The sequence below is a fragment of the Sycon ciliatum genome, chromosome 4 (genome assembly GCF_964019385.1).
Source record: "Sycon ciliatum chromosome 4, ocSycCili1.1, whole genome shotgun sequence".
Classification (NCBI taxonomy): domain Eukaryota; kingdom Metazoa; phylum Porifera; class Calcarea; order Leucosolenida; family Sycettidae; genus Sycon; species Sycon ciliatum.
The window spans coordinates 12,912,833-12,927,128 of NC_088646.1; the positions used below are offsets into that span (position 1 = coordinate 12,912,833).

The following is a 14,296-nucleotide window of genomic DNA, read 5'->3' on the forward strand; positions in this document are numbered from 1 at the left end:
TTGTTTCTACATTTTTTCAGAGTGTTCTGGAAGGCTTTCCAACTGGGGCTGTTATCAGATAGTGGTGTGGACGGTTTACTCGTAGCTGGACAGAAATCTGGATCCGAGAAAATTTGCTCACGAGAGGGATCTTCATAAAGTTTGGAGAAATACTCAAAGCAGGCCTGTTCCGAGAAAGTTGGTGTTACACGTGATCTGCTTTGGGACATGCGTTTTGCAAACCCGTAAGGGTCCTTAAGAAAGGCCGTCCGCTGTTTCTGCGCTTCACGGTCTTGCTCTTGTATTTGGATGATCTTTCTCAGTTTCTTGATGTCTTTTTGCACACGGTTGTAGTCTGATCTGATGGTCTCAACCTCATGGACGGCAAGCCTATCTCTCCTTCGATATTGCTTACGCAGTGCACGGCGTTTGATGTAGAGCTCAGTTAGGCATTTGGACTGACATGGCTTCTTCGACCTTCGCTCTGGGGTGGGTTCTGAGATGGTGTGGTCGAGGAAGAAGAATCTGAGGAACGAGGTAATCTGATCAAGTGAATCGTCTGGATAGAAGAAGAAGAAGAAGAAGAAGAAGAAGAAGAAGAAGAAGAAGAAGAAGAAGAAGAAGAAGAAGAAGAAGAAGAAGAAGAAGAAGAAGAAGAAGAAGAAGAAGAAGAAGAAGAAGAAGAAGAAGAAGAAGAAGAAGAAGAAGAAGAAGAAGAAGAAGAAGAAGAAGAAGAAGAAGAAGAAGAAGAAAAACACCGGACTTCTGTTCACAGACTCCACCAAAGTGTGGTAACTGCCATGTCATTAATTGTATCTCTCAGTGCTGATACCATCTGCCATATTGAGTCCAGTCTGTGACCTGACTGGCGCTGTATCATGGCCTGGTGTGCTTTTTGTCAGCTGGCACCACACTCACATGACTATTGCCCCCAGTGTCAATGTATGACACTAGTTGGAGAGGAGGGGACCCGTTGATCTTAACTGTATGCTTGTGCGTGTGAACAGACTGATGGTGTGGACCTGGTCAGGATACTAAGAATCTTTTCTTGTCTGCATGCTGTGTTTGCTTAGATCACGGCCGCTGCAAGAGCTATGGCATTGAAGGCATGGAAAGACAAGTAAGCTGAATGGCTGCTGCTCTTCTTCTTTGTTTGCAAATCCGTCACGTAGCGTTATCCTACATAACGGGTATGCTACATAAAGTGTATGCTACATAAAGTGTATGCTACATAACGTGTATGCTACATAACGTGTATGCTACATAAAGTGTATGCTACATAAAGTGTATGCTACATAAAGTGTATGCTACATAAAGTGTATGCTACATAAAGGGTATGCTACATAAAGGGTATGCTACATAAAGGGTATGCTACATAACGGGTATGCTACATAAAGGGTATGCTACATAAAGTGTATGCTACATAACGGGTATGCTACATAAAGGGTATGCTACATAAAGTGTATGCTACATAACGGGTATGGCATGCACAGTGCTGCTGTTAGAGATCAAATTCTAGTCAAGTTTTGTGAAACTGGTACGTGATTCGTGGTGATTGTATACTGCTGTGAAGATTTGCTGGTTCTATGTTCTCTGTTGCTCTTTGGTGGATTGTACTTAGTAGCATTATCATGTGCTGTACCTGTAACAGCTGTGTGTTGTGTGTTGTGCTTGTTGCTGCTTGGCAGGTTGAAAGACATTGATATGGCTGAATTTGATGCACAGTTGTACGACAAGCTGTCCGCATCAGTCAGGCAACAGGTTGCTGCATTGAAGGTTGTCATTGAGGGCCTGGAGGTGAGGGCTTGACCCATCAGGATAATGTACCGTTGAACCTGTACTATCTTGGTGTTGCAACCGGCTCAATTCACTGTGATAGCCAATCAAAGTCAGTTGCATGTCTTCAGTCTGGGAGTGCATTGAATTTCGAGGTTTATGATCATGTGCATTTTTCTTGTGCTCCATGGTTGTTTTGTCTAACATCAGGCTAAGCAGAAGGACAGATCGTGGACACGTCATCAGACATCGGGAGAACTGGATGATAACAAGGTTAGCAGTCAGCCCTGGTGTACCCTTTGTGTGTGTGTGTGTGTGTGTGTGTGTGTGTGTGTGTGTGTGTGTGTGTGTGTGTGTGTGTGTGTGTGTGTGTGTGTGTGTGTGTGTGTGTGTGTGTGTGTGTGTGTGTGTGTGTGTGTGTGTGTGTGTGTGTGTGTGTGTGTGTGTGTGTGTGTGTGTGTGTGTGTGTGTGTGTGTGTGTGTGTGTGTGTGTGTGTGTGTGTGTGTGTGTGTGTGTGTGTGTGTGTGTGTGTGTGTGTGTGTGTGTGTGTGTGTGTGTGTGTGTGTGTGTGTGTGTGTGTGTGTGTGTGTGTGTGTGTGTGTGTGTGTGTGTGTGTGTGTGTGTGTGTGTGTGTGTGTGTGTGTGTGTGTGTGTGTGTGTGTGTGTGTGTGTGTGTGTGTGTGTGTGTGTGTGTGTGTGTGTGTGTGTGTGTGTGTGTGTGTGTGTGTGTGTGTGTGTGTCGTGTGTCCCATATGGTGCAGTGGTATGTGCAGCGATTTCCAATCGATAGATTGCGGGTTCGATTCCCGACGATTATGGTCACACACGTCTTTCTTCTCTTTCTCAGACTCTTCCTGACTTTTCTTTCATTCTCCTGGGTGGTTACCAACAGCCAGTGCATGCCGGAGTATGTGGTGTGATGTGTGTGCGGGAAAAAAAAAAAAAAAAAATGAAAAAGACCAAAAAAGGGATTCACTGGCCAGAAAATGTCACTCCAAATAGCTGTATGGTGTAGACCAGGCTGAATAGTGACGGTCAATTCTTCAGCCTTGCAAGCTGTTGAATGGTGTAATCCCAGCACAAGTTGCTATGGCTTCTGCCGTAGCATTGCTATCATCGCCTCCGGCGATGGGCGTCAATGGTCAATGGTGTGTGTGTCACTGTGTCTCACTGTGTGCATATGTGTGTGTGTGTGTGTGTGTGTGTGTGTGTGTGTGTGTGTGTGTGTGTGTGTGTGTGTGTGTGTGTGTGTGTGTGTGTGTGTGTGTGTGTGCACCGAGGAAGGGGGGGGGGGTAGTTCAGGGTTCGCAGCGAAGTTTGGAAGTCTGGAAAAAGTTTGGATTTTATAATTCAATTTTCCAGGTCTGGAAAAAGTTTTGAAAAGGTGCTCCTTTTGAAAAAGTTTGGAAAAAGTTTTGAATTTCGATTTTTTGGCCGCAGATGTGCTGCACTCCTGCAGACTGTGCAGTGCAAGTGGCCGTTTTGAGTGCCGCGACAGAAGACGCGCTGGCGATGCGTGGTGTTCACTGCATGGACGCGTCTCGTACAGTCATTTCAGTGCAGCTCAAGCGCGGCCGGTGATGCCTTTTATTTGGCCGTTTTTTGTTACTGGCGCTCGCGCTCGACTTTGATTCTTTGAAGTCGGGACAGCAGGATGGCGAGGTCCTTTCGCACTCAGATGAGTTTGCTGGCGAGGATGAAGCCGTCTTTAGCGCTGAGATGGACACCAGCTATGTTTCATTGGAACCCCCTCTGGAGGCGGATTTGAACTTACGGAGGGGAACTCTCGTCATATGAATTCCCCTGCTATTTTCAGGGGCTCTAGCTGCTGAAGGCGATATCATCGCCATGCACCTTGGTGAATTTGTTGATGGTAGTGATACCAGGGAGGATTTTACTACTCCCTGGTTGTACTCGTAGTGGAGAAGACAGTCGACTAGTCGTTCAGAAGAGGTTTATAATATTAAAAATTTTATTTTTCCTGCACGAGTGGGTTTGGAAATTCTTGAAATTGGTTTGGAAAAAGTTTGGAATTCTGTGTGCTTGGTTGGCTGCGAACCCTGGTACTAGTTGTCTAGAACACCAATCATGCTCTCGACTGTTACTCCAAGTTTCATGGCAACATGGCTAATCATCAGACAACATAGTGCATGCTGATTAGGATACTTAGAAATGTATAGGGGAGGTGAGCTGGAAACTGCTGTCGTCGGGGGATTTTATGACCTGACGATAGCCCTTCCGATTACTCACTCACATCACAGGTACATCCCACGTTTGAGTGGCAATCGCGGCGGGGGTGACCAAGTTGGCCACAACCAAAGCAGCGTGGACCTCGTGACCAGCGGTCAGGAGCCGGACTCTCGCGCTGCGCACAGAGGTTTTCAAGCAGCCTGGTTTGCGTTGCACATAGTTTCTCCAAACTATCCAGGCGTGCCGTGATTTCAGGCGTGGCCGACGCAACGAACACAGGTTCAGCGGCCGGGTGCAACTGGTCCTGCGTCTCCAGGACGACAGACTTTTGAACGGCGTGCAGGAGCGTCTGCGGCTCGTGGTCCCCCACAAGACGGCACATGTCGGGAGACAAAGCGTCCAAAAAAGCATGGATAGACACGGTGTTCAGAATGGTACCAGGCGCCCCCGGATATGCCTTAGCCACCAATACCTGGATGGCATCGCCCAATTCAGTGAGGGTCTCACCCGCCCGGCTTTTCCGAGCCTGAAGCTCCGTTTGGTGGAGCAACTCCTTGCCCGTGTCACCAAAGCGAGCCTGCAGAGCGGTCTCGATCTCCGCGCGATTCGCCCGCTGCGTGTCCGACAAGGATTGCAACATGAGAGCCGCACTGCCAGTGAGGCTCTTACATAACACAACACGCGCCATTAATTCCAATCTCTCCCGGGAGTCCGCATCAACCGTGTCATTGGGTTGGGTAACCGGGACATAATTATTGGCCTGCAAACATAATCGGAAATCGTTCATGAAGGCCTGGAGATCCTCCGCCGAGGAACCACCGAACGGTTTCGGCATCAGCCATCTTCCAGGCGCTTCTACTGTAACCTTAGACATGAGGCCACAACTACTCCAGGTAACGAAATACGGAGGAACAAAAACTACTCCCGGAGGGAGCAGGGACCCAGAGCAGGACTACATACGACACAAGCAGGCCAACACTAAACAAATGTCACAATACAGGCTTTACAAACTAATGCCCCAACAATGTCTAGCAGTAAACTAAAGGCAGCTGCTCTGACTTACCTGAATTGCCTCGCTGGCGGCCAGCTTGGACGTGCGAAGGAGACTTGCCGAGACATGAAGCACACGGGGATCGCCAAAGAAAGCAGGAGGCAGGTGAAGAAAAAAGAAACCGGAAAGACCGCGGACGACAGGACGATCGCAGGGTCGTGGGGACGATGCCACTAGCCGGGCGCCAATTGTCGTCGGGGGGTTTTATGACCTGACGATAGCCCTTCCGATTACTCACTCACATCACAGGTACATCCCACGTACACCACACTCAGAGGACTGGTATTCGTTCTTACTCCGAAGAGAGTCTCAGGAAGAAGGCAACAAACAACAAGAATGCATCCAAATGCAGGCATGCGCAACCGGCGCAGTCCGCACGCGGTCCGCACACCGACCACTCGGACCCAGCACATACGTGCCAAAAGGGCAGGGACAACACTGCAATGGCGATCAGCTGAGTCTTGGACAGTCTCTGTGAAGACATCAGAAGCAATAATTGCACTTGGGCAGAGGAGCAAAACCCTCTTCTCCACTGCCTCCGTGTCGATGGTGTTCTCATAGTGAGTATGCAGTAGAGGCAGACCAGTGAGCCGCTGCTGTGACATAGTGCTCCGCAGGTATGTCTTCAATCAGCAGAGTGCACTGATTAAACGCTCGCAGGAACTCAATATTACTGGCCAAGTAGCCACCAGTTGGAGTAAGCGTTGCGTGCACAGGAAGACCTTCTTCTCCGCAAAGGAAATATGCTCTTGCATGATGATAGGGATGTCCGCCTCATACATCGCACAAATCACATGGACCCAACGAGAGGCTTCGGCTGTGAATACAGGCAAGTTGTGCCCCATAGGCAGGTCATCCTGGAGGCTTGTAGCGAATTTCAAGGCTTCCTCTTGGCTGTCGATTGGATTGTCCCTGGCAGAAGATGGCAATAGACGACAACTGCAACCCGTTCAGATTATCAAACAGTGAGGACGGACACTCAGCTGGAGATCTCACAACAATGGCGTCAACCCAGGGAGTAGTTATGGATTTCCGGAAGTATTCTACAGGGGTAGTAGCAGGCATGTTGTTGCGTTGTGTCTGACGATCACAGATACAGTGCATGGATACAGTGCACAGATACAGTGCATGGATGGCTGTTTTCCAACTTACAATGAAACCGTGATGAAAAGGCATGTGCCATGCTTTCCATTCAATTTACCAACCAGATATTTGAAGCCCCCAGCCTTGATGCTCACTGTCGGGCAGCAAGCCAATGCGGGGGTAATCCGTAGAGATTGCAGCACAACCGGCATCCCTACAGGATCCCTGCTGGCAAGACGAGTACTAGTGACTGTATCACTCAGCGTACTGTCGGTGCAAGTGTGCCTTGAAGTACGCTTCGAAGCAACTCCAACAGTTGCGCACTCCGACTTTGATTCATCCTTGGTGCTATCATCTACCAGCAGTTCCACTGGTGGCTCATCAGAATTATTTTTGTCCAATCTGTCGGTGTCGCTTGCACTAGTGCTCGTAGAGTGATTTTTCGGTTTTTACACTTACCCCAAAGAGCTGCTAGTGTCCTGCTGAAAACCCTTGGCAGCTTGTCTTCTGTCTGGGACTCCAAACCGAAACTACTTGAAACCTGGCACATGTGAAAACACTGCGAAGATCATTGACTCGATCGAAATGGGCTGTGTTCTCCTTTTCGTGTGCTGGTGCAGTAACATGCAGTTACTTGATCACGTAGTAGTGTGACTATCTGCATGCATGCAGTGCACTCTCTACGCCGTGCAGCCGCAAAACATGCCATGTGCATCCTCCAGTACTGGATGTGCTGGCAAGGACGACTACAGTCTGTTCATTTGAAACTGACCCGCTATTGCTGAGAACGTACTCAAGGGTGTGAGTGAAATGGGGAAAGTACCTTACAAAGAGCCCGTAGTGCTAATTTCAAAAACAGAAAGAACAGGAAAGAGGAACCCACTGAAAATCAGTAGATAGCAAATTTTGGTGCAAACCTGGTCAAATATTGAACTTTCTGATTTGGGGAAATTCCACGAGGCAAGTTACTGTATAGCAGGAAATTTTCGGACGGAAATATTTTCGGACAAAGCCGAATTTCGACCTTTCGCACGGGTTTTATTTTCGTACAGTGCTGCATGCTAAATGCACGTGTTCGCAAGCAGCACGCATGTACAGTATAGTGTACATCATTTCACATGAACAAATTTTAGTACATAATTAATTTTAGTACAAAAGAGGCCATCTACGAAATAGTACGAAAATTAATTCTGTCCGAAAATTTCCTGCTATACAGTAATAGGATGAATTGCACGGGTCATCCAATATGGCCTGTGTAAAGAAAACAACTACTTCGAAGTACATGTACATACTACTATTTATCAGGGAGTAGTAAAATACCACTTCCTGCTATTTATTGCCTCTACCAAGGTATAAATTAAAAAAGGTAGGGTGCCGGTTTCCGATGAATGGACTGTAGTGCAAGTACATGCACAGTAAAACCTGGTGTAAGCAACCTCTGGGTTTAGCAACCTCTGGGTTTAGCAACCTCTGGGTTTAGCAACCTCTGGGTTTAGCAACCTCTGGGTTTAGCAACCTCTGGGTTTAGCAACCTCTGGGTTTAGCAACCTCTGGGTTTAGCAACCTCTGGGTTTAGGGACCACCTGCTCTTAACCACCGCCTTTCATTGCACCGACAGTTCTACACAGACACTGTGGGACCTGGTTCTAAAGACCACCTGGCTTTAACGACCGCTTTTGCTTGCACTGTGTGGTGGTCGCTTAAACCAGGTTTTACTGTACTAGTGGACTATGTAGAGAGACCAGTGGCAGTGCAGATCCATACCATGCAGTTGGAGGGCCTTGAGATCGACTCATGTGGGCATATGACATGGGGCTGGCTCCAAACGAGCATTTTTGCATATTCACCAAAACAGATCAGCCCGAAAAATGTTGTTCCCGGGCACCAAAAACGTGCACTTTGTGTTGGGAGGGGGGGGGGGGCGTGTGTGTGGGTGGATGGATGGGTGCTTGGGCAGGTGTGTACCAAACACGACTGTGTGTATGCACATGTATACTTGCATGAAGATACATGCCACAGCGGGCGATGGTGAAACTGTATGACTGCTAGTATTTACTACACTGTCCTATTTCAACAAGATCAACTCAGTGTGTGTGTGTATGTGGGGGGGGGGGGGGGGGGGGGGAGATGTGATACGCGTATATCCTAACATCACTGACACTTAGATGTGCTCTTGCTTTTCTTCTTCAGTTGATTGAAGGCCTAACGGGCGAGAAAGATATCTACAGACGGCGAACTGACCTGGATCCTGATGTGAGTAGTGCATGGAATGAGGACCGTGAATTTGCACCGAAAGCATTAGCAAATATTGTCGAAGATGATGATTTCAGCCCTATACTAAGATATCCCTGTCGTTAAAGCGCTTGTCATTGGCCCAGTTTGTGTAGCAGGCAATTTGCCGAGATGTTTCGATAATTGTACACCCTCTTGTATTACTTTTCTTACGAAAGAGAGAATATCATGTGCCATGAAGCAGTGGTTAGCTTGTACATTATGCGGTGCCTGTGTACTAGTAAATCTAAATCAGTGCAACCTTATTTCCATGTTTCGTCGCTTGAGCGGTAAGAGTATTCTTGGATGACTATCCCTCCTGTGCTGCTGCTGTTCAGGGTCAAGATCAACAGAAGCCAAAGCGTTTGCGATTACTTGTGGACGTAAGCGGCAGCATGTATCGCTTCAATGGTGTTGATGGCCGTCTGGAACGAGAGATCCAGGCTGTGCTCATGGTCATGCAGGCGCTGGAGAAGCACCAAGACAAGATATCGGTAAGATCTAATTTGGAATTTCAGCACCTCTCTTCAGTGCCAGGCTGTATCTTGTCCTCTTTTCGAATTGGCTATGTTGTCGCGTGGAATAAACGCCTGATATTATTAATTTTGTGGGTGTATGCATGAGTCTTTTCTGTCATAACTAACGACTCACAGTCACCAGGGTGCATGGCATGTACGTCGTTTGTTATAACTGAAAAAGACCAACATCTCATTGTATTTTACTTTTTACTTGTAGTTGGATATTGTAGGTCACTCTGGCGAAGGTGAGACAACGTTCCTCAAAGCGTCACAGAAGAATCTGAACGACAAGCAGCGTCTTTCAGTCTTGCTTGTAAGTGTCATCTCCTAGGCCGTCAGCCTTTTTCCGATGTAAATTAAATTTATGTGTTGATGAATGATAATGGAATGGAATGGCCTTTCCGATGTTGGCACTGGTGTGTCTGTTGCGCCAGATTTCCAAACAACTGCTCTTACTGCTGTGTTGTCGTCTTGCTTGTGCAACTTGTCGGCGCTCTACTAGAAACTAACTAGAAAAATTCCAACTGTTGCACATGACCCATACCTTGTCTCAATAGATTTGTTGGTTGTATAATCACAGATCGTTATCCCTGTGTGAGCATAGTAATTCTGACACGTGAGTATTTGTTTGACTCATGTGCAGCGAATGCAAACACATACTCAGATGTGTTTGAGCGGTGATTGCACCGTGGAGGCTACGGAAAATTCAGTCGAGGAGATTGCCAAGGAAGAAGCGGATGAGCACTTTGTCATAGTGTTGAGTGATGCGAACTTCTCCCGCTATGGAATACAGTCGTCCACGTTCTCCAAAGTGATGAGTAAAGACGCCAAGGTCAATGTCTTTATTATCTTTATTGGCTCGCTGGGCGACCAGGCTGTCAGGTAGGTACTCGATCCCAGATCATGTTCTTGTCTCCACATGAATCTTGCTACCGAACAGTGAGAGATCTTACTTTCCCCGTGGCAAGTGAAATGCGCCCCCTGTCTTCTCTGCCGTGCTGTGCCTGTGCTGACAGATTGTTTTCTCTTTCTTCATGCATTGACTCAAAGTATGGAGTTCCTACGGGCGCGTATGGGAACAAATGGTCATGTTTACAGTGCTGCTCAAGTCAGTCAAGTACGCGCCGGGCGTTGCGCATCCCTAGACCTGTGAACACTGGGCTGTGAAATGGTGCAGGACGCAGCCTTGACTCGCGTGATTGGAATTCATTGAGCAGCACTGTATTTTAAAACTACAGTACTGGTTGCTATTGAGGTAGCATAGATGACTGGAGCACCATACAAGAGCAGCAACAATATTATAGTTAATTATAGTTGTTGTTGTTGTTGTCCTCAGGCTAGTTCAGCAGCTTCCGTCTGGCCGGGCGTTCATCTGCATGGACACAAGCACACTTCCCAAGGTCTTGCAGAGTATCTTCACCACAGCTATCCTGCACTAAGACAATGTGTGTGTGCGTGCGCGTGAGTACATCATGGGCCACCCTGAGAACGTTCTTACACGTGAAAGTAGCTGCATCAGTGGACAACGGCCTCTGCTGCAACTGCCTTTCATCCAATTCTGCCTGGGGGTGCAGGGTGTGAGCTACCTGCTGTGAACATTTATGCCTTGGCATGAGTTGTCACTTCCGAATCATTTTCTTTCTTAAAAAAGCACTCCCATTGTCTGTGCAAGACCACAGGCAGGAGGTTGTACTTGGAAATAGTGCTCTGGTCATAGGACTGATGGGACTGATGTTCTATATTTCAAGTAAATAATTTCTGACTGGGCTTGCTCTAGTATTTATTACTTTCAATTTTCTTAGCATGGCATAGGGTTGCTGGTGAAAACACTTTATATTAGGTCATGAAAATTAATAGTAAATTATTGCTATGCAGTGAGAACATTGCCAGTGGTGTGGTGTCTACTTGTCCAGGGGGACACCGCTACAAATGGTGTGGTGTCTACTTGTCCAGGGGAACATCGCTACCAATGGTGTGGTGTCTACTTGTCCAGGGGAAAGTAACCCACTGTGTTGTGCTCCAGCCTGTGGCAAGGAAACAGTGAAGCTGCTGTGAGCGCAACTATAGGTCTACCAGAAGTCGAAATACAGGCTACTCCATTAAAAAATTCACGGTTCACGTAGAGACTTGGCTAGACCGATTGTCTTCGCATACGTAGGCGCGCCGCTACCCTCAACTGGCTCAAGGCTATTCCAAGCATGATTGGAAAATAGAGAAAAAAATTCCTGTCCTGCTGAGCACATGGCTGCGTGTGATAGCCTTTTCAGTTTTCACGGTATGCCATAACTATCCGGGGAAGTTTTGTTCAGAAGTCAATCATCGGTCCCAAATGACTGAATCTGTTTTGGTCATTTGAACTGATGTTACACGAAAGAAAATATTCGTTTCTTGTGGCTCTCATGAAAGTGGCCAAACCTCTCCACTGAGTACTGTCCGAGGAGGATCTGTGGAAACATTTTTTTAATTATTTTTTACATGTTTAGCTCTTGGTGTGTCTTACTTGGGCTGGGGGGGGGGGCAACCCTAGGTCCATCACTGCATCATCACAGGCTTGCTTCCAGCATAGATACCATGTTACTGTTCAAGACTATTGTCAAACATTTCTGGCCAATGAAAAGCAGGACTGGCCTCGCCCAGCATCTATGGCAGACGAATACAGGGCTGCAGTGTGCTGCTGGTATTGTACCAGACATCCATCCATATGAAACCCAACACATCCATCCATTATCCATTATTATCATTGGCCAATGCTGCAGTTGTACGTGATTGTACATAAGAGGTAGGCTCGTCTATATCTCATTGGTCAGTTCTGGACTATAGGTTTGGTTAATATTCTTTATTTCCACGATGACCCATGTCCAATAAGGAAGATATTCAGGTTCATATCAGTCCAGTTGTACACGCTCGGTACTCATAGGGCAGCCATACAAAAAATGCAAGGAGTTGGATCTCCAGCCCCGCTCCCCTGGAGTCCCCACTGTGGGCTAGTGTGGACAAGCGATGAAGGTCTTCCACCACTACACTGTATGCCTGTGTACTGAGTCTGTGCACTGTGTGTATGGTGTGCGTTGTTCTGTAGTCTGTGATTATGTAGAAGTTCTCAATATAAACTGTAACATGTCATCATTTTATGTACATGGAACGTCTAACAATTTCCAGTTGACGTCACGATGTCATGCATCCGCTATAGGGTGCGCGAAGGACTATAGGGACCGTCACTTTAAAAGTTTTGCCTACATCCCGCCAAAAAAATCTTTTCGTTTCACGTGTAAGAGACTGTCGCGTACCTCGCTACATTTCACGTCGAGCAATCTGTTCATGCCACCTGGCTGGCTGTACCATTTTGTGTACGCGTGCATACAAAGTTGCAAACATGATTGAAGACTTGCAAAATTATTTTTTTATTTTTTACCCATGTAAAGCTAGCACTAGTAGTACTAGTAGCTCATGATTGATCATATAAGTAATGTGCAAGTCCTCAATCATGTTTGTATGTACGCGTACAGACAGCCAGGTACTAATATAAGTAATAGTTACCAGGTGGCATGAACAGATTGCTTGAAGTGAAAGGTAGCGATGTACGCGGCCGTCTCTTACACGTGAAACGAAAAGATTTTTTGGCGGGGTGTCAGCAAAAATTAAGTGACGGTCCCTTTTGTCCCTTACGTATGCAGTCTTTGCTGGTGTCTGGTCCCGGTATTCCGCCGCCACCCGGTGTGCACTCTGGCCATGTACTACAAAAAAGTAACAGTTACTGTTGGTTTGCTGATGACCGGTCGACCAGCTACACTTGTACTTGTAGCAGTGTGTAGAGGGGGGCCCCTGTTGAGAAGTACAGATCATGGAGCCCCCCCCCCCCCCCCCCCCATCACTGTATGATCACACACCTTGACCTTGATCTTGCCCATTGCGTACGCAATGATAGCGAATGTCGGAAAGTTCAAATGAGAACACGAGCGCAGAACTTGGCATGTCGTTTCAGGTCTCCTGGTCGACGAAATGGGCGTCCACAGACACATAGAAGAGGATCAGGAGCGGGCCGTGGCGGTGGGGTGCTACTAGTTACTCGCAACTCGTCTCCAGCCGGGACGATCTTGGCAACTCTCGAGCCAGGTGGTCACGCCGAGATCCGCCAGGTCAGTCGACACCACATCTCGCCACCTCTTCTTCGGGCCGTGACGAGGACGGGGGCAGGCAGCTCGCCGAACAGCAATTGCTTCGGTGCGCGTGAGTCGTCCATCCTGCCGACGTGACCCAGCCAACGAAGCCGGTGGCGACGGATGATGCGGGTGATATCAGGGTCAACACCGAATGTAGCTGCTAATGTGGCCGTTGAGATCCGATCATCCCACTGTTGACGACGACCGATACCCACAATGGACCGAACACACTGTCACTGATGGTGAAACGTGTTTAGCTTCTGGAGGTGGCCTGCCTTGACACACACACACACACACACACACACCTCAGACCTCAGACATGCCCATCGCGGAAGCGATGATAGCGAACAGCTATGTTAGACATAGCAACTTGTGCTGGGATTACCGTAAAGTCGCGGATAAAAGCCGGGCTTATAAGCACATAAGCCGCTTCCTGCATCAGGCTTCAGTGCAAACCAGGCTTGTATGCAAACCATGCTTATATGCACCACTGATATTTTTGCCAGGCTTGTATGCACATCGGCCGATCCGGGCTTGCATAGAAGCCAGGCTTCTACGCGCGACACGCGTAGATTTACCACTGACTACCGGTATGGCGGCAGTTTTACTATGCACTGTACATAGCGCATGCACTCTTGACCTACCCGATCCGCGCTTGCATAGAAGCCAGGCTTCTACGCGCGACAGGCTTATATGCATTGACCCGTTCGATTTCCAGGCTTCTATCCGCGATGTGCTTGTATGCAAACCCGGCTTTTATCCGCGACTTTACGGTACACCATTCAACAGCTTGCAAGGCTGATGAATTGACCGCCACTATTTTTAGCCTGGTATCCACCACACAGCTGTTTGAAGTGACTTTTTCTGGCCAGTGTATCCCTATTTTTCATTTTTTTTTTTTTACACACACACACCACACCACATACTCCGGCATACACTGGCTGTTGGTAACCACCCAGGAGAGTGAAAGAAAAGTCAGGAAGAGTCCGAGCACACATACACACACGCACGCACACACACACACACACACACACACACACCGGACACACACACACACACACACACACACACACACACACACACACACACACATGTTTGGCAATGATCAGGATGATGGCAAGATTGTCGGACTGAAGTGAAGCACTGGCAGTTGTTTTCGTGTAGTACATTATTACCACTATCATTGCATTGTATGCTTCAGAATATTATAAGTGAGCCTGATCAAAAGCTTCTACGAATGGTATTATACCATTTGTAGAAGCTTTTG

The 14,296-nt window shown here is 47.6% G+C and overlaps 1 protein-coding gene across 1 annotated transcript in view; it reads left to right on the forward strand.

Annotated features, from left to right (window-relative positions):
- Positions 1-10,750, forward strand: part of LOC135814559 (von Willebrand factor A domain-containing protein 8-like) — a 61,626-nt gene extending 50,876 nt beyond the window's left edge. The window contains exons 39-46 of the mRNA XM_065327693.1: positions 1,053-1,099; positions 1,668-1,776; positions 1,966-2,028; positions 8,271-8,333; positions 8,690-8,845; positions 9,087-9,182; positions 9,513-9,751; positions 10,206-10,750. Of these exons, the coding sequence (XP_065183765.1) occupies positions 1,053-1,099; positions 1,668-1,776; positions 1,966-2,028; positions 8,271-8,333; positions 8,690-8,845; positions 9,087-9,182; positions 9,513-9,751; positions 10,206-10,308 (876 nt within the window). The 3' untranslated portion in view covers positions 10,309-10,750. The remainder of the gene's footprint in view (positions 1-1,052; positions 1,100-1,667; positions 1,777-1,965; positions 2,029-8,270; positions 8,334-8,689; positions 8,846-9,086; positions 9,183-9,512; positions 9,752-10,205) is intronic.
- The last annotated feature ends 3,546 nt before the right edge of the window (positions 10,751-14,296 follow it).